The 19,848-nt window shown below is 48.0% G+C and overlaps 2 protein-coding genes and 1 pseudogene across 34 annotated transcripts in view; 1 reads left to right on the top strand and 2 right to left on the bottom strand.

The window, feature by feature from the left end:
* The window catches only part of LOC145507594 (uncharacterized), a 59,635-nt gene extending 47,004 nt beyond the window's left edge, over positions 1–12,631 (bottom strand). For 13 of the 20 annotated variants that reach the window (XR_014054954.1, XR_014054956.1, XR_014054957.1 and 10 more), the window contains exon 1: positions 7,906–9,227. Coding sequence is in view for 12 of the 20 variants with exons in the window: in XM_081494464.1 (XP_081350590.1) it covers positions 7,906–7,918 (13 nt within the window). In the remaining 8 variants the exon portion in view is untranslated. Of the gene's footprint in view, positions 1–6,325; positions 6,469–7,905; positions 9,228–12,521 lie in introns of those variants that run through there. The other 7 variants (XR_014054953.1, XR_014054955.1, XR_014054960.1 and 4 more) reach the window with 2 other exon arrangements.
* LOC145507599 (large ribosomal subunit protein uL29 pseudogene) lies at positions 5,657–6,071 on the top strand (annotated as a pseudogene). Its single transcript, XR_014054962.1, has one exon. The product of XR_014054962.1 is annotated as a large ribosomal subunit protein uL29 pseudogene (transcript).
* MEF2D (myocyte enhancer factor 2D) overlaps positions 12,128–19,848 on the bottom strand; it is a 37,034-nt gene continuing 29,313 nt past the window's right edge. For 7 of the 13 annotated variants that reach the window (XM_081494337.1, XM_081494332.1, XM_081494335.1 and 4 more), the window contains 3 exons: positions 18,964–19,183; positions 18,208–18,514; positions 17,696–17,875 (listed from right to left, as the gene is read on the bottom strand). In XM_081494337.1, coding sequence (XP_081350463.1) covers positions 17,864–17,875; positions 18,208–18,514; positions 18,964–19,183 — 539 coding nt within the window. In that variant the 3' untranslated portion in view covers positions 17,696–17,863. Of the gene's footprint in view, positions 12,632–13,998; positions 17,464–17,695; positions 17,876–18,207; positions 18,515–18,963; positions 19,184–19,848 lie in introns of those variants that run through there. The other 6 variants (XM_081494329.1, XM_081494328.1, XM_081494341.1 and 3 more) reach the window with 3 other exon arrangements.

Genomic DNA, 19,848 nt, shown 5'->3' with positions numbered 1-19,848 from the left:
ATTGGAAGTCATCAGATTTAGGTGGTGGCTTAAACCTCAGGAGTAGATGATACTTTCCTGTGAAGGAGTAAAGAAGGAGCAGCCAACGACTAATCCCCCAACCCCCAAGAAACAATACACAGTGAGCAAAAGGAGTATAGCCAGTAAAGAATAATGTCTGTAGGATCGCCAACCATCTGTAGCTCTGCTACCCCACCCCGTTAGTGAAGACATGGAACCTTGCTTCCATCCTACTGATAAAATCCACAGGAGTGCTTCGACATCACCATTCCCACCTCAAGTGTCTGTATATAATTATGACCTGTCCCTTTAACCCTCTGGCTACTTCAGAGGAGGAGACTTCCCACTTCCTTGCAAAGGCCAATCAGTCTCTTCAATTAGCTGATTTCTCAACTCTCTCCCATCCCCTCCGATGATACACGCTCAAGTGTTCCGTTTCTCAAGCATTTTCAACATCTTCCAAGTTGCTGGTTTTGTCCCCTTTACTTACAAATATGCCACAACAGAATTTTCTCACTCTTAGGAACTCCAACTGGCACTATTTCTCCAATATTTCCTGCTTGATTTTTCTTCCCTGTAGTGCCATACTTCTCTGTAAGATTTATGCTGTCATTGCTTCACAAGCCCTTTTATTCATAAACCATAGCAATATATCTACCAATTCCCTCTGTTGAAACTATCCTCTCAAAAGTTACCAATAATCTCCTTATCTTAAAATATAATGGGTTTCATTTGGCCCACATAGTTTTTCAACTTTTTGTGAGTTTGATGATGCTGACCATCCTTCTTTGTCCTTTTTTCTCTTTTTGACTGTTTATTCTGGCGTCTACTTCCATAGTTTTATTTATTTTTAAACATTTGTTTCTTTGGCTGCACCAAGTCTTAGCTGTGGCATGTGAGGTCTAGTTCCCTGCCCAGGGATCGAACCCAGGCTCCCTGCATTGGGAGCATGCAGTCTTAACCTCTGGACCACCAGGGAAGTCCTTGTTGTTATTCCTTGCAAACATCACTGCTGGAGTGCTCTGTCCTGCTCTGGACTTCAGAAGTCTGCCACACATCAATTGTCCTAAGACTTCTTCTAGGTCACCCTCAGAAATGCCTTCACTCTACTCCTATGTTATAAACCTTGTTTCCAGGACACCTTGCCTACTTCTCTCTTGGACAATCTTCTGTCTTTAGAGAAGGTCATCCTTCAGGAGCTTCCTGAAAAGTGACCATTGTTCTTTGTTGAAAACAGTTCCTAGTTTGGTTCAGTAAGCATTGATGAACACCTGGTAGTTAAGTGCTAGGGATAATACCTGATCTCTGAGGAGTTTAGCCCAGATGGAGCATTTCAATGAATTTCACAACAGAGACTTTTGCCCTGGTCAGAAAGGCTTCAGTGGAGTGTGGAGGCTGACCTCAGACTACAGTAAATTGAAGAGTGAAGCCAACTTATAATGAGAAAGAGAGAACAAAAATAAGAAATGCAATTAATTCTGTTATGACATTTGTTGGAAAAGGAAAAAGTACCTAGATGGAATTGTAGGACAACAGAGCAGTGGAGAGACTTAAGCATGTTCTTAGACTGAAGGAAAGATACAGGTAGAAAGGGAGAAGTTGAAATCAGAAGAAGACAAGGGAATAACTGATGGGGCAACACCCTGGAAGTACCAAGAAAGTTGGGATTGGTATAGAACTAGTATGAACAGGAGCCTCTTCCACTAAAATTATACTTAAGCATGTAATGGAGTAGCCATCATAGTCAACAAAAGAGTCCAAAATGCAGTAGTTGGATGCAATCTCAAAAATGACAGAATGATCTCTATTCGATTCCAAGGCAAACCATTCAATATTGCAGTAACCCACGTCTATGCCCCGATCAGTAATGCTGAAGAAGCTGAAGTTGAACGGTTCTACAAAGACCTACAAGACCTTCTAGAACTAACATCCAAAAATGATGTCCTTTTCATTATAGGGGACTGGAATGCAAAAGTAGGAAGTCAAGAAATACCTGGAGTAACACCAAATTTGGCCTTGGAATACAGAATGAAGCAGGGCAAAGGCTAATAGAGTTTTGCCAATAGAACACACTGGTCATATAGCAAACACCCTCTTCCAACAACACAAGAGAAGACTCTACACATGGACATCACCAGATGGTCAGCACCATAATCAGATTGATTATATTCTTTGCAGCCAAAGATGGAGAAGCTCTATACAGTCAGCAAAAATAAGACTGGGAGCTGACTGTGGCTCAGATCATGAACTCCTTATTGCCAAATTCAGACTTAAATGGAAGAAAGCAGGGAAAACCACTAGACCATTCAGGTATGACCTAAATCAAATCCCTTATAATTATACGGTGGAAGTGACAAATAGAGTCAAGGGATTAGATCTGATAGACAGAGTGCCTGAAGAACTATGGACGGAGGTTCGTGACATTGCACAAGAGGCAGTGATCAAGACCATCTCCAAGAAAAAGAAATGCAAAAAAGCAAAATGTCTGTCTGAGGAGGCCTTACAAATAGCTGTAAAAAGAAGAGAAGCAAAAGGCAAAGGAGAAAAGGAAAGATATACCCATTTGAGTGCAGAGTTCCAAGGAATAGCAAGGAGAGATAAGAAAGCCTTCCTCAGTGGTCAATGCAAAGAAATACAAGAAAATAATAGAATAGGAAAGACTAGAGATCTCTTCAAGAAAATTAGTGATACCAAGGGAACACAAAGATGGGCACAATAAAGGACAGAAATTGTATGGACCTAACAGAAGCAGAAGATATTAAGAAGAGGTGGCAACAATACACAGGAGAACTATACAAAAAAGATCTTCATGACCCAGATAACCACGATGGTGTGATCACTCACCTAGAACCAGACATCCTGGAATGTGAAGTCAAGTGGGCCTTAGGAAGCATCACTACGAACAGAGCTAGTGGAGGTGATGGAATTCCAGTTGAGCTATTTCAAATCCCAAAAGATGATGCTGTGAAAGTGCTGCACTCAATATGCCAGCAAGTTTGGAAAGCTCAGCAGTGGCCACAGGACTGGAAATGGTCAGTTTTCATTCCAATCCCAAAGAAAAGCTATGCCAAAGAATGTTCAAACTACTGCACAATTGCACTCATCTCACATGCTAGCAAAGTAATGCTCAAAATTCTCCAAGCCAGGCTTCAACAGTACATGAACCATGAACTTCCATATGTTCAAGCTGGATTTAGAAAAGGCAAAGGAACCAGAGATCAAACTGCCAACATCCATTGGATCACTGAAAAAGCAAGAGAGTTCCAGAAAAACATCTACTTCTGCTTTATTGACTATGGCAAACCCTTTGACTGGGTGGATTACAACAAACTGTGAAAAATTCTGAAAGAGATGGGAATACCAGACCACCTGACCTGTCTCTTGAGAAATCTGTATGCAGATCAAGAAGAAATAGTTACAACCAGACATGGAACAACAGACTGGTTCCAAATTGGGAAAGAAGTATGTCAAGGTTGTATATTGTCACCCTGCTTATTTAACGTATATACAGAGTACATCATGAGAAATACAAGGCTGGATGAAGCACAAGTTGGAATCAAGATTGCCGGGAGAAATAACAATAACCTCAGATATGCAGATGACACCACCCTTATGGCAGAAAGTGAAGAACTAAAGAGCCTCTAGATGAAAGTGAAAGAGGAGAGTGAAAAAGTTGGCTTAAAATTCAGCATTCAGAAAACAAAGATCATGGCATCCTGTCCCATCACTTCATGGCAAATATATGGGGAAGCAATGGAAACAGTGAGAGACTTTATTTTCTTGGGCTCCAAAATCACTGCAGATGGTGATTGCAGCCAATGAAATTAAAAGACGCTTGCTCCTTGGAAGAAAAGTTATGACAAACCTAGATGGTGTATTAAAGAACAGAGACATTACTTTGCCAACAAAGGTCCGTGTAGTCAAAGCTATGGTTTTTCCAGTAGTCATGTATGGATTTGAGAGTTGGACTATAAAGAAACCTGAGCACTGAAGAATTGATGCTTTTGAACTGAGGTGTTGGAGAAGACTCTTGAGAGTCCCTTGGACAGCAAGAAGATCCAACCAGTCAATCCTAAAGGAAATCAGTCCTGAATATTCATTGGCAGGACCGATGCTGAAGCTGAAACTCCAATACTTTGGCCACTTGATGCAAAGAACGGACTCATTGGAAAAGACCCTGATGTAGGAAAGATTGAAGGAGGGAGGAGAAGGGGACAACAGAGGATGAGATGGTTAGATGGCATCACAGACTCGATGGACATGAGTTTGAGTAGGCTCTGGGAGTTGGTGATGGACAGGGAGGCCTGGCGTGCTGCAGTCCATGGGGTCCCAAAGAGTTGGACACGACTGAGCGACTGAACTGAACTATGTATGATTTGAGGGTGGGAAAAGAGTCCTTCCTTGGTATTATACTACAGTGGCTAATGACCGATGGCGCAAGAAATCTGGCCTACAGATGCTTGTGTGTGTGTGTACCTGCATAGAGCTTTAAAATAATCTGAATTGGTTGTCCACATTTAAAAATCATGAAATTTCAGAGACTTCCCTGGTGGTCCAGCGGCTAAGACTCCACACTTCCAGTGTAGGGGGCTGCATTCCATCCCTGGTCAGGGAACTAGATCCCACATGCTGCAACTAAAGATCTCACATGCCACAACGAAGATCAAAGTTCCTGTGTGCAGCAACCCAGCACAGCTAAATAAATAAAACTAAATATATTTTTTTTAAATCAAGAGATTTCAAACAAAAATTTGAAAGCTTCATCTAAAAAACTGGAAGATGTGGCAATGCAAGCATTGGTAACCAGAGACTGCTGACTTCTTTAGATGGGCTGTGGCCTCTCCAGTCTCCACCACTTCCTTAGACTTACCACGGGACCACTTCACTTATTTATGGTATCTGCCTGGGCTCCTCCAGGCATCTGAATTTGTCATCCCTGCTATGATTATCTCTCCTACTTCTGAGACTGATCTTTCTTTTTTTTTTTTTAAATCTTTATTGAATTTGTTATGATATTGTTTCTGTTTTATATTTTTGGTTTTTTGGCCACAAGGCATGCAGGATCTTAGCTCCCCGACCAGGGATTGAACCAGGCACTCCCTGCATTGGAAGGCAAAGTCTTAACCACTGGACCACCAGGGGAGTCCCTGAGACTGATCTTTCTATGTCACTTTCAATGGTTTCTCTTTCTTGCATCGGATAACTGGGTGTTGCTTCTGTTCTCAACCTTCTTCTTCCACACATTTTTCCTTTGAGAACGTGTTTAACTATCACTTCTGTGTGGATTACTTGTAAATCAATATTAAAAAATCTTTGAATTTTGGAGTTGGAAAGGAATTTAGAAATTGGGTAGCTCAATCTTCTCAATCCACAGAACATAGTTGGTTAACAGACTTCTATAATTTAAAAGAACTTTAAAGATTAACTAGCTTAGGGACTGCCTTGGTGGTCCAGTGGTTAAGAATGTGTCTTGCAGCCTGGATGGGAGAGGAGTTGGGGGGAGAATAGACACATGTGTATGTACGGTTGAGTCCCTTTGCTGTTCATCTGAAACTATCACAGCATTGTTAATTGGCTAAACCCCAATACAAATTACAAGTTTTTTTTTTTTTTTCTCTTTCCCTCCGAGAAGGCAGCGGAGGCAGACTATACAGCCATGGTCAAGATTAAGGCTCGAGACCTTCATGGCAAGAAGGAGGAGCTGCTGAAACAACTGGAGGACCTGAAGGTGGAGCTGTCCCAGCTGCGCGTGGCTAAAGTGACAGGCAGCGCGGCTTCCAAACTCTCCAAGATCTGAGTGGTTCGTAAATCCATTGCCCGTGTACTGACCGTCATTAACCAGACTCAGAAAGAGAACCTCAGGAAATTCTATAAGGGCAAGAAGTATAAGCCCCTGGATCTGCGGCCCAAGAAAACATGTGTCATGCGCCACCAGCTCAACAAGCATGAGGAGAACCTGAAGACCAAGAAGCAGCAACGGAAGGAGCGGCTGTACCCCCTCCAGAAGTAGGCAGTCAAGGCCTGAGCATCCAACTGTCAATAAAACAGACAGACCCCCAAAAAAAAAAAAAAAAGTTTTTTTTTTAAAGAATCCACTGTGCAATGCAAGGAACGATCCCTGGTTGGGGAAATAAGATCCCACAAGCCACAGAGCAACTAAGCCCTTGAACCTCAAGGAAGACCACTACTAAGCCTAAGCACCTCAACGAAGGTCCTGGATGCAGCAACTAAGACACGACTCAGCCAAAAAAGAGATGAATTAGCTTAATTTACAAATTAGGACATTGAGGTCTCACAGAGATTAAACATTGCTCTTTCTACTTACCATATAATTCTGTGCAGTTCAAGACACATCTACTACTTTGTGCAAGACACTAGTGGGGAACATAAACTTGAATGAGATAGGGTTCCTTCTCTCAGGGAACCGACTTCTAGCACACACATATATGAAATAAAATGTGGCAAGTCCTATAATGGAGAAAGAACACATTAATGGGCAACAGAGGACAGCAAAGCTTCAATGATGGCTATCTGTATATTTAACTATGCTGCTGCTGCTAAGTCACCTCAGTCGTGTCCGACTCTGTGCGACTCCATAGACGGCAGCCCACCAGGCTCCGCCGTCCCTGGGATTCTCCAGGCAAGAACACTGGAGTGGGTTGCCATTTCCTTCTCCGATGCATGAAAATGAAAAGGGAAAGTGAAGTCGCTCGGTCATGTCCGACTCTTAGCGACCCCATGGACTGCAGCCCACCAGGCTCCTCCGTCCATGGGAGTTTCCAGGCAAGAACACTGGAGTAGGGTGCCATTGCCTTCTCCATATTTAATTATAGGCATAGATTAAACTTTGAGAAGGGGATAGGGCACATTCTTCTTATTAGTTCTTGATGTGTGTATATGTTCCTTAATATCTGAGAATATAAACTCAGATGGATTAAGTAACTTGTCCAAGGTGACTCTGGTAATTAAAGGCAGGCCAGGTTTAGAATTGAGGTCTCTTAACTCAAACTCTAGTGCTCTTTCTCTCTCTTACATCTCAGTGTGTTTTCAATCCTTATTTCTCCTGAGCTGTATTATCAACTGTCTGCTAAGCATTTCTAAATGAAGGTCTACTTCCTTGCTTTTCTTAGTAGAACAAGTATTTATCCAGTTGCTATGGGTCAACATCTGTAGCTACATACAACAATACACTTAATAACAACTACAACACACCTCACACTTCTTCTGGCAAAGGGTCCTATTAATTTGTCCTTCAAAATGTTTCCTTTTGACATTGAATATTTAGCTGCACAAGGCTCCCCATGGGACTTCTGCATTCCCACTTGTGTTTGTTTTCCTTCCTTTGGTCACTGGCCTCAAGAACTTTCAGCTGAGTTTCTTCGCCTCTAACATGGACCTATCTCAGAGCGTTTCTGTGAACATCAACTGTGTAGACATGCTCTGGAAACCAAGTGTAATATAGGTAAGGCACCCTGTTCCCCAGTCTCCAATTGTGCATTGTATTTTACGGTGGTGGGTAGTGGTGGTGATCTATTATCTATTAAATTATACTTTATACATACAAAAGAACAGTTGTTGCAAGTGTGTTGTAACATAAAATATAATGAATACCCACAAATCTACCATTTAACTCAATAATAAGAACATTACCAGCTACGTTTTTTTCCCCAGCCCATCCATAAACTCTTTCCAAGGTAACTACTAATGAATTTTGTGATCATACCTCTGCTTTTTAAAACATGGGTGTATACCCAAACAATATATTGCCTAATTTTCCTTGGTTTTGAAATTTATGAAAATGGTCTCAAATATTTGCAGTATTTGATAATAATAAATCTGGGATTTATTATTCAATAGTAGGTTCTTAAGATTTAGCCAATTATACATACTTCTAATTATACATACTTTGAAGTTTCATCTCCTTGACGCAGCCTGATCTTTCCCACTCTGAATGTCTCTAGTAGTCACTGTCTGTTTTTAAAATGGATTGAAATTGTACCATCACTTTTCCTATATCTTAAGTGGCATCACCTCAACTAGACATAAATTCCTTGGAGAGCAGGGAGGTGGCTTATCATGGTAGGAGAGTACTGTATGGGTGGGTCTGGGTTTCAGTCCCGGTGTCACCCTCATAAGGCAGTGTCCTCGGCCTCATCCCTTCGCCTTCCTGAGCCTCCACTTCTTTCTTTAACCTAAGTAGAGGGAGTTTTGTTTGTGTTTGTTTTGTGAGGAACTCCTGAGACAGTGGAAACAATGCTCTTGGTAAACTTCGCTCTTGGTCAAGTTAATATTGATGTCACTGTTGGCCCCCAGTTTTCAGAAGGGCCTCTGCAAACAGGGTTCTCTGGCTGTGTTTGGGGAAGGCCGTGTCACCCCCGAGGGTAGGGACCAGGATTCTTCCTTTCTTCGAGAATCGTCCAAGCACTGCCAGATCTGGCCGAACTGCAGACGGAGGCTAAACATCCGGGAAAACGGCCAGAGGGCGCTCCCTTCCCCTCGAACTGGGCAAGACGACAGTCAGTTAACTTCACGCCTGCGCATTTCTTCCTCGAGGCTCTAATGCGACCCAGCCAAAATTGGTTCGCTCCGCTCGGGTTTTTTCCTTACAGGGGTTGAATCTTTTGTCTACGCATGCGTCTTGTCTAGGCTGCGGTTGGCTAACGGCCCCATCGGTCATTGGACGAGCCAGTGGAGTGAGCCTCAAAACCCACTTCCCGCCCTTCGGTGGAGGCGGGGCCTAGAAGGGGATTTGGGTCTTTGTCCGCACCCATGCCAGTGTGTACAAACTGTTTGAGGAGTGTCTGGGCCCGGCAGCAAGCTTGAGGCACCCGCTGCCAAACGACTGTCTTGGCGTGGGTGAATGAGGGAGTCGGTGTAAAGGGAGACAGGAACAGCGCAGCTTCCGGCAGCATCCGAGGGGTAGTTGCTAGTCACTCATTTGTTGAGCACCCACTGTATGCCAGACGCTGCCAGAGGCGCTTTGGAACGGCGATCGCTGCCTCCACGGGAACTTACAGCCCAGTGGGACAGGTTAAACAAGTGCCTTCATTAATTACTTCGCTCCTCCCTTCTTCACCTTCGCCTTAGATGGAGATTCTCCTCTTCCCGAATCCTGAATCACTTCATGGTCCCACCCAGCAATGGCTGGCAGCGCAGGGATTGGGCACCTAGGCACCGGGGCCAGCCTCCGCTCCCAGCTGAGAGCAGTGAGGACTGGCGCCGCGGTCACGTGATGGCGGGGGTTTGGCAGGCGCGTGACCTCCCTGTAGGCGGAGTCCTTCCCCTTCCTCTTCCCTTTTGGGTCCTCGGCGTCGTCACCGCTTTTATTGGGCACGTGGCGGCTGATGCCCAGTAAATGGGAGTGACTCTGCGCAGCCACGCTGCGAAGGCGGGGACCTGACTTTACAAGAGGCCAAGCTGCCCGAGTGAGGCCTAGGAGCTGTAAACACGTGGAAACGAGCACAAAGCAAAGGGGGCGGGGGTAAGTGCAAATCAATCCAACTGGAAGCCGTGTAAAGCCTGGGCTCCAGCGAATTATACCTGGGAACTGCGTGAGGCGCTGTGGAAAGAACTTGAGAGCCGGGTTTTATTTGTGGGTTTTTTTTTTTTTTTTTTTTACTTTTGGGCCTAGGGTTTACCAGCTGTGAAATAGAGCAGGGGACTGGACGTGCCCCTTAGACGGGCAGTGACACCGAATGATTTTAAATTTGGAATCAGAAACAAGCAGTCTCTATGAGCTCGGTAGGAACCGCTTCAGAGCCTGGGGTGGGGTCACTTTACCTCCCTTTCACATCCGCTTGCTGTTCCTGAAACAAGTTTCCACAATCACAAGGCTGGAAAAGTTACTCAGCCCATGGGACTGCGGGGTGAGTCACAAGAACATGAGCTACAGGGAACTGCTTGGCTTACTTGGCTGGAACAGATACCACCCTTTGCTTCCCACCTCCCAAGAGTCACCTCTGGGGGTAGGAGCCCACTGGGTTCTCATTCTAATGTGGAGTGATAACTAAAAGAAACGAATCTACATTCCTCGGCCCCATTGGGTCTGGTGCTGCAAAGTAGAGAAGCTGCAGAAAGTCACCACGCCCTTTAGGGAAAAAAAAAATCCTTTGTAGTTGGTAGCACTACACTACAGTTTATGAAGTGCACTTTCACATGCATTATCTCATTTTAGTCTGACTGAACACATACTCTGTGCCAGGCACTGAGCCAGACACAAAAATGGGTGAGGCAGTGCATTTTTAAGAGGAGCTTTCAGTCCAGTTGTAGAGAGAAAATAGAAACTACTACCTACAGTTTCAGGTAGAATGTGGTAGAAGCCATAAAGAAGGGGCAGATTCCTAAGACACTTCATAAGACAAGGATATCTTAGCCAGCTGAGTAGGATGGGGGAAATCAGCAAAAGGTTAATGGAGGGAAAATTGTAGGAGTAAAAGCTTGAATGATAGGAAAGTTTTCAAAGAAATAAGGATGTAGAGCAGGATTTCTTTTTCCTCCATAGAAACTCTTCTTACCCAAGTAAGCTCATCTATTTTCATGTCTTTACAGGTGGCCGTAATAAACATAACCAACACTGACAGAGTACTTATTATGGATCAGGAATGGGTCTTAAGTGATTAATATGTAATATTTATTTAAATCGCACAGCAATCCATTTTCACATGAAGTGACTGAGTCATGAAGAAGTTAAGGTACTCTTTAGGCTCATGTTTCACAAGGCTTCTCTTGCCTCTGGGCTAGCCCTTGTCCTGAGCCCTGGCTTCATCCATCCAGGTAGTTCCTTCTGAATATCCACTAGATATCTAGTAAAGAAGTGTCATCTTCCCTTATCAAAAGAAAACCAATGACCCCTAGGGTTGTACTGGGTCTGCTGCACATGACCCTGCAATTACCCCTGGGCAGTAAAACACTCCTACCTAACTTTGATGCCCCAAAGAATACACCAGTGAGCTTTCCCTTGTTCAAGGGTAGCAGAAGTGAGTCAAGGGACTTCCCTGATGGTCCAGTGGTTAAGACTCAACACTTCCACTGCTTCCACTGCAGGGGGCATGGGTTCAATCCCTGGTCAGGGAACTAAGATCCTGATGTGATATGAACAACAACAAAAAAAAGATTAGTGAGTCAAGCAAGCCTTTAGTGAAGTTAGGAGATCACAGATAGGCAATACATTTCTGGTTCATCTGATCTATACAATGCAAACCCTGATGCTGCTTGAGGCCTTGTATGAATCTCTCCTTGCCCCGCCCTCCAGTCTTATTCCATGCTCCTTGGAGTTCCCATGTCCCAAGGACAGCTTCATGGGTGACCAACACTATGAATAGCTTCCCTCTTCATTACTGTCAGAGGGAGCTGGTACTGCCAGGAAGCTTTCTAAAATGCAAATCTGATTAAGTCCCTCCTCTACTTAAAATCCTTTGATGACCAAATATCTCCAGAATAAAATCCAAATTATGGCAATCAAGGCCCTTCAAAATAAGGTTTCCGCCTCCCTCTTCAGCTTTATCTGCTATACCTTTGACCCATACCACAGTATCTGATTTCCTGAATGCACCATTCTCCCTCCATAACTTACATGCTATTCCTGCAGCTGGGAATGCCTTCCCTGCCCTCATTTGTACCTGTTTTCAAAATCCAGTTCAAACACCTCCTGTAGGAAGCCTCCTCTGATGCCACAGCCCACTTATATCCTTCCTATATGCCATTTAATGCAGCCTGCTGACTCAAGCGTTAACTGTTGGTTCACTTATCTCTTGTCCCCACTTAACTGTGAGTTGAGAAGCAGGAGCACCTAACAAAGAGTTTCACACCGAGCAGGTGCTTAATAAATGTTTGCTGCATTTCAGACGAAGGATAGCAAAGGGAAGACGCAAAAAGGGTCTGTCAAGGAATGGACTGCGCTGCCTGGCTGGCTAGAGTCCAAGGGATGTATGTGCAGTGGAGACGCATGACTGACCCTGGAAAAGAGGTTGTGTCAGTTCTTTGAAGGCCCTGGGAGCCCTGCCCAGGAGTTTGTACTTATATGGTGGGCAGTGGAGAACCGTGAGATGTTGGATGATTGGTGTTGTGCCAAAGTTGGTAGGATGGGTTGGAGAAGATGAAGGCTGGGGTTAGAGAAGACAGGCAGTTGTTAGCTCTATATTTCAGTTTATGACACTGTCACTTGGGCAGAAGATGATTACTCAAGGCCACACAGCTGGTAAGCAGCAGAACTAGGAGCTGAACTAGTTCTGGACTGTGCCACATCCAGAGATCTTTGTACCACCACACCATAGCAGGTATGCAGTAGATGGGGCTTCAAGGTTGTCCCAGTGTGAATGGATACTCCATTAATCAGGACAGGGTAGGTTATATGGCAGACACAATAAAATCTCTGTGGCTTAATACAACACACTTATTCTTCATTAACGCAAAAGTCCACTGTGGTGCTGGACAATACCTTAAGGCAGCTGAGCCATCCAGGCTGCTTTGATGTGTTTCCACAGTTCCCACAATAGGCAAAGAGCACTCAGAGAATCACCTACCAGCTTGATTTTGGAAGTGACACACATTACTTCCAGTGTAATCCATTGGCCAGAACTAGTCTGATGACCTCACTTGACTACACAGGGACTGGGAAACAGTCTTCTAGTGCCTAGGAAGGGAAGAGGACAGGAGATATTCGTGAGCAACAGTAATGCCCACCCAGGACATCAGGGGCCTGTGACTGTAGATGGGGCAGGCCAAACAGCCTGAGGAACAGACATGGGATATACCAAGTTTTGCTCAGGATTTGTGTTAGCTCAAGGCTGTTCTTGTCAAAGCCAGCCAGCAGGGGAGCCTCATCTGAAAGACAGTACCTTCTTATCCCTTTCCTGCTCAGCCTTGTTCACCTCTGCCCCGGCTGAGGAAGAGAGGCAAAATCTGTAATGACCCTGAGAGGGAGGTTGGACTGGTACAGATGACCGTAGTTTTCAGATGAGGAACCCAAGGAATGAAAACATTCTGTAGTGCCTGCATATGCAGCAACCAAAGCACGAAAACCACGGTTTGTGGATCTTAGGCATTTGCAGGCCTGTCTCCACCATAGTATATGAGCCCTTCATACTCCATCTTTGCCTCTGCAGCACCTAGTGTGAGCCTGGTACAGAGGAGTGGCCAAACCCTGTTAGTAGTGAGCCAAGCCCTCCCTATGGCTTTCCTGGTGGCTCGATAGTAAAGAATCTGCCTGCTGACACAGTAGATGTGGGTTCGATCCCTGGGTGGGAAAGATCCCCTAGTGAAGGAAATGGCAACCCACTCCAGTATTCTTGCCTGGGAAATGCTATGGACAGACGAGTCTGGTGGGCCACAGTCCATGGGGTGGCAAACGACTTAGTAACTTAACAACAAGCCCTGCATATGCACTGTCCTCCACAGCTCCTGCATCTGCCCCACCGCTTGGCTGTGCAGGGGATGGGGCTGCCAGAGTAAGAGCCACCAGCCTCTGCCAGCCTCTGCAGAAAGGCAGGTGGGGAAGCCCTTTGGAGTAGTGAGGAGGGCAGAGAGAGGCTCCACGGCACTGTTAAAAGCACTTCAAAAGGAAGGCGGGGGGCAGCGGCCCCTGCTGGAGAGAACTCTGTGGGTGCTGTGAACGTGGAATCTATCTGTGCCTAACGTAGTGCCTGGGCAAGTTGCTCCTGTGGAAAAATTTTCAGTAGGTGAAGGTCCTCTACCGCACTACTCCTCCACCACACACACTCCAATCATTCCTGGCTTGGCCTTAGCCGTATTTGTTCTTCGGTTCCCTGCTTCTAACCAGACAACCCTCCTTAGTCCTTGGGCTGCCTCTGCTTCTGACAGAGCGCCTGGAAGAAATTCTCACCTGAAACCCCCATCTCAGATATGCTGAGCACCTGGTAGGCTAACCACCCTTCTTTCCTGCCAAGGTGAATCTATGTTCTGTCACCATGACAGGGCCACTCAGCCTTTCCTTCCCCTCCTCAGCCGACCGCACCAAAGAAACCAGAACCCAGGCCGAAGTATCAGAAACGTGTATTCTTTTTCTTTTAATAGTAAACCTCTTTACAACAAATATAGTGAGAGTTTTCAAACAAAACTCATAAGAATCTCGAGGACTTTGTCTTTTCTTATTGTGTAGAATACTAAGAAAGCATCACCATACAGCACGAAAAGAAATATTGAAAACAAATCAACAGCCACACACTTGGACTCGCCCTGCCCAGGACCCAGGAGGAGCCCCAGGAGTGTGGGTGATTGTCGGGTTTGGGGGTGGGGCACCTCCATGGCCTGTGTCCCCCTCCCTCTGCCTCCCTGCCTTCCCTCTGGAACTTGAGCTGGGGAAGACAGAGAGAATCCAGATTCTCCATATAACATTCCAGCCCCTCCTCCCCCCATACAAATCCTTCTACTAACTGCTTAGGGGATGGAGAGAGGTGGTTAAGAGGGGAGATGAGGCGTTCCCAGGCTCCATGTCGCCTCTCCTCCATGAAAGCCTAATTGCACCCCCCACCCCACCCCAGGGGATTCCAAAGAGTCAGTTAAAAATATATAGATATAGATATTTCTAGATACACTTTTACATCATTTCTGTCTCTCCAAACAAATAAATAATCAGCAAGAGAAGGTGCATTACTTCCTTCCTGTTCAAGGTGGGAAGGGCTAGATAAAGGTCAGGGGTCAGTCTCGCTGCATTGAGTGCACTGCTGGGGGGGAGGAGAAATGGTGTGTTCCATTGTGGGGTGTGTGTGTGTGGGGGCGGGTCCTTTTGCCCACTATCCCTGAAAGCTGTGGGAAACCTGGGGAGGGGAGGGGCATTGGATGACTCCAGTGATTACTTTGGCAAATGCCCAGTTCTTTGGAGAAAGGAGTGGGTGGAGGCAAATTTGGCTTGTGAGAGGAAGAAATGAAGTCTCTACTTGAGATCTGGGTTCTCAGGGACCAGCTCATTGGGCCAGCCAGGCGCCCGCTACCCCCAAGAGAAACTTTGGGATACTGACTTGCAGAAATGTCACATATTCAGTCACAGATCAGCTCCCGCCCCCAGGGATGGAAAGAAAAGGACACATACACATCCACACATGGTAATCAAAAGCCAGGTTTGCCATTACAAGGCAGAGGGCAAAACTGGTGAATATTGCACCGTGAACTGCAGGGGCCCTCACCCCCATCCCGGGTTTAATGGTAGCCAAGCCCAGCCTAGAGAGGTGGGTGGACTGATGGCGGGAATAGCCTGAGAAGGGAAGGCCAGTCATTCAACGTTTATTGAGCACCTATCATTCACCTTTCACCCACTCAGCATTTACTGAGCGCTGGCTGTGTGCCAGGCGCTGGGCAAGGCTCTGGGGACTCACACATGCATGTGCAAAACTACACCCTGGCTTCTTTCAAGGTCCTGATCAAGTCTCATCTATTCTTGACACTCCCTCTAGGAACCTGCAGAAGACTGGGCATGCTGTGTATGTGCCCAATTGGCAGGTGTTGAGGGGGCAGGTAAGCTATAAGGAAGAATGACTGCCCCAGCAAGGAAAAAGCTTCAGAAAGGAAGAACTTGAGTGTCATCCTAAAAGCAGGATGGGGGTGGGGGGAACCGGGGACTCCAGGAGAGGGACCTGTGCATAAAGGTGTGGGCACTGGGTGGACAATTGTGCGTGGAGCTGCAGGAGAGGTAGGGCTACAGGGAGAAGCGAAGAGGGCCAATGCCAGATCCCCCTGAACTGAAGTATAAACATTAGGGCTGAAGGTGGGAACAGGTGATGGAGCAGAGAAAAGAGAGTGGGGCTCAGGAAGGAGGGTCAAAGAGCAGGAAGCCAGGGCTGTATGGCTGCAAGAACCATCTGTCCCTCTGTAAACACACACTCAGGCACACACGTGCACCCTCAGAGCTCAATTCACACGGAGATTCACATACATGCCCAGACGGGCTCAGAGACACAAAGGTACACCCATGCAATCATACACACACACATAAATACAAAGGTACACTCAGACACATAAATACCAGGTGCCCTCATAAACACACTCAGGTACCTGTGAGGTCACACGAACCCCTCTGCTTCTGTTTCCTTCCCTGCATCAAGTGTCGGAATACTGCAAGCAGCTGGATCGCAGAGGCAGGCAGAGACTCACCTACCACAAAACCAACCAGGCCTTGTCTAACTCTACTTTCTCACCGGGATGAAACCCCAAGGGAGCACTGCACCCCTTGGGCAGAGGAGCTGGGCTTCTGTGAAGGAGTGGGACAGGCCCCAGTCTGCCTGCCTGCGGCACCCCAGGCCAGGCCCTGGAGGGCAGGGGGTGGTGGTGGATTGCGGGCTGGGGGCCTGCCCCCTCCAGTTTGATCTGTGATCCAGCCTGAGGTCCCTGGACCCCACACTTTGGCTGCCCTCACTGGGGAGGCAGCAGAGAGGGTGAACTTGGGGGGAGGGGAGGGGAGCAAGAACAACAGCAGAAGAATCTTGTCTGTACAGTACGGGCCATTTGAGTCATTATTATTACAATATACTTTGACAAAAATAGAATCTCATTTCATATCAATACAACAACAACAAAAAAACAGTTTCCTGGACTGTTACACTGCTAACGTTTTCCAAAGGTTGCTATTTACAATTACAGTAGCCAAGAGGGAAGGTGGGATGCGGCCTGGGGGTGGTGGGTCAGGAGGTAGCGAGACAATGAGGGCGCCAAGAGCAGGGAAGGGGGGGTCAGGAGCGGAAGGAGCTGGGAGGAGGGCAGGAGAGGGGGCAAGGAGGAAAGAAGGGAGGCAGGCCTTCTTCAGACCTCCTCTGTTCCCTCTTCCACCCTCACACACCACCCCCATGTCCACTCCCCTGGGGATGTGTACGTGCAAGGAAGAGCAAGTCCCCTCACTCACACTAGTCCCTGGATGCAAGGGGTTTCGGTCCTCAGACACCCCAGGGTGCCTGGGGTGTCTCCTGCTGAGCCACCTCACTCTCCCGGTTCTCCCTGCACTTCGTGGCCAGCTTTGCTGGGCTGGTGTCAGCTGAGGGACGGGGAGCTATTGCACTGTATATCTTAAGAGAAAACGCTGGGGAAGGGAGGGGGCCCAACTCATCCCCTGCCCCAGCCCCTCGGCCCCTCCTCAGCCCTCTCCTCATGGCTCTGTCTCTCTTCTACTGTGCTTCACAGGGGGCCCCACCTCAAACCCCTCCCCGACAGCCCCCAATTCCCAGGCAGCCTTCCAGCCCCAGTGCTCGCTAGGCCAGCACCTCCACACCTTGGAGGCGCAGCTCACACAAGAATGGGGGAGTGTGTACGCGTGCACAGGGGTGCTTGGGGCCCAGGCCTGGGTATTCTGCCCCATGTGCCTGTGGCCGCAAGAACAGCTCGGAAGCAGAGACCCTTTTCAGAACCTCTGCCTCACTTTCCCCCTAAAACACAAAACCACTCATTGAGCCGACTTTGGGGTCTCAGTCTATTGTAAGGGGTTTCTGTTGTTTGGTAGTTTTTTTGGTTATTTCCCTCTATCTGGGGGATGGGGTGGGAGGGCTCCGCATGCAGGGCTTGGTGCCTGTCCTTTCCCAAGGCCTATCGGGCCCCCCACCCCCTCCTGCAGCATATGTGTACAACGTGCAAAGTGTCCCCCCCTTCCCGCAAAAAAGAGCCCCTCCCAGCCAGTGAAAATGGCAGGGGGTGCAGAAAGAGGGGATGGGCGCATCCCCCTCTCCAAAGCGAGAATCCAAATTAAAAAAAATATAATAATAATAATAATAATATAATAATTATACACAAATGTAACCGTCAACAGGACACGGAGCACAAGAAAGGAAGTGGGGGGACGAGCAGGAGGAGCCCAGGACAGGGAGGGGTGGGCGGTGAGATTGTCAACTCTTCATCAGGGAGGCGGAGAGGAGGGGAGTGGGGATCGTCACTTTAATGTCTGTGAAGAGAGGAGATGGAGAAGGGGGTGTGAGGGCGTGGCCCAGGCTACGGGCTCTGTGCCCCCCACGCCCCTCTCCCAGTAGGGCCAGGACTCTGGTGGCAGGGCCAGCTCTGAGGGGGAAGTCATCAAGCAGGACTGATGCCAGAGGGAGGGGAGATGGGCCTCTGGCGTGGGGAAAAAGGGTGCTGGTCCTGCCCCGTAAGGGCTGACGGAAGGGCTAGCTGGCCACAAGGCCTTGTAGGTGGGAGTTGAGACAGGCTGGGGGTGCTTATGGGGCAGTCCCTGGGTGGAGCAGACAACGGCAGACAGAAGGGGTGACGCTACAGTACCCAGGTGTCGAGTCGCATCCTCTTCACAGCTGAGCCCTCAGCCTCAGGCTCTGGGGCTGGGCGCAGCAGGCCCAGTGTGGGCCCGAAGTCCCCCCGTCCATCATCCCGGTCCCCCGTCTCGTAGGAGCCCCCAGCTGGGCTGCTGAGACCGTCGCCAGGCTCAGGGCGGGTAGCCGGAAACACAGCTGGAGGGGGAGGCGCAGGGCTGCGCTCACGGCTTGGGGACACTGGTTCCGACTTGATGCTGATGTGGGGGTGGGTGGTGACTGTGAGGGCGGCACCCACATGGGGCAAGGGGCTGCCCGGGCTGGAGACAGGCAATGGGCATGGAGTACAGGGGATAGAATAGAGGACATGAGTGACAGAAAAAGTGAGGGGAGGTCACAAGACAGAAAAAGGACAGAGAATGAGAAGATGGGAGGTGGGGATGGGTTGGGGACAGGTGGATGGAGACAGAGACCAGAAAGGGGGGGGGGTTGCCAAGAAGGGAAAAGAAGGAAGATAAATCATGTTAGTTTTCTTTCTAATACATGTCATCTTCTGCAGCCTGGGGTCCCCCCACCCCTGGGCTGGCTAGGGGAAAAGCTCAGGTGGGTCTCCCAGGCCTACACCAGGGATGCCAGGGCTGCCACTTAGTGGCTCCCATACTGTCCACTGACAACAGCCTGAAGGGATCTCAGATCTCTGAAGGCCTCTCCTCTTCCCGCCGGTCCCTCTCCCGCCACAGACTCCAGCAGGGCGGCCCCCAGGACTCACATTAGGTTGCTGAGAGACACGGGGACCAGGTGGGGCTGCTGCTGAGGTGGCTGTTGTGGCTGCTGGGGTGGCTGGGGCGGCTGCGGCTGCGGCTGCTGCGGAGGCTGTGGCTGGGGTGGCTGCTGCGGCTGCTGCCAGGCAGTGACGTTGCTGAGCGACAGCCCCCCAGGTGAACTAAAGGCTGGTAAGGAGGAGAGCTCTGCACTGGTCAACTGGTAATCTGTACAGGGTAAGGGAGGAAAGTGAGGGGAAGCTTCCCACTGTGCGAAAGAGGAGAGAGGCTCCCATGCCCTGGGGAGCCGCCTCCAGTTCTGTCAAGATAGGGGAAATTGTTAATGATGGCTGTGAATAATTAAATCAGCCCATATGAACTCAGTGAAGACAGCACTCAAAGAAGCCCAAATCTTAACCACGAGGTGCTGCTTTTTAACAGGATGTAAAAGAGAGGTGGTTTTTTAAAACAAGTGTTGAACTTTTTTTTCCCCAGCCATGTGTAGGTATCTCTTTTAGAATGCCAATTTAAAAAAAAAAAGGGGGAAAAAGTAGGTAGGGAAAGTCTAATATATGTCTAACTGTCATCTCTTCAACTGCCAAGTTCCAAGTGCCTTTCTGAGACAGAGGAGAGTCGAGGGAAAGGCTAGGTGAATGGCGCATCTGAAACGGACGACTGGAACCACCATTCCTCACTCCCAACACACAGAACAGGTGGCAGCAAGGGTTCCAGCTGCTGCACCCACAAACTCAAGAGGACACACCTCTGCTGCCCAGGAGGGCCGGTGAGGGAAACAGGCCTGCGGGACAACCGCCCGGGGTCTGGTGGATTTCCCCATGAGGTGGCGCTTCTTGTTTTCCAAAATGCCTGTCTCAGTGAAGAAACTGTGATGT

Source organism: Giraffa tippelskirchi, chromosome 5, assembly GCF_054371585.1.
Source record: "Giraffa tippelskirchi isolate mGirTip1 chromosome 5, T2T-mGirTip1v1.2.pri, whole genome shotgun sequence".
Lineage (NCBI taxonomy): Eukaryota > Metazoa > Chordata > Mammalia > Artiodactyla > Giraffidae > Giraffa > Giraffa tippelskirchi.
The sequence above is the reverse complement of the archived record's forward strand: the minus strand, read 5'-3'. Positions and strand labels throughout refer to the sequence as shown.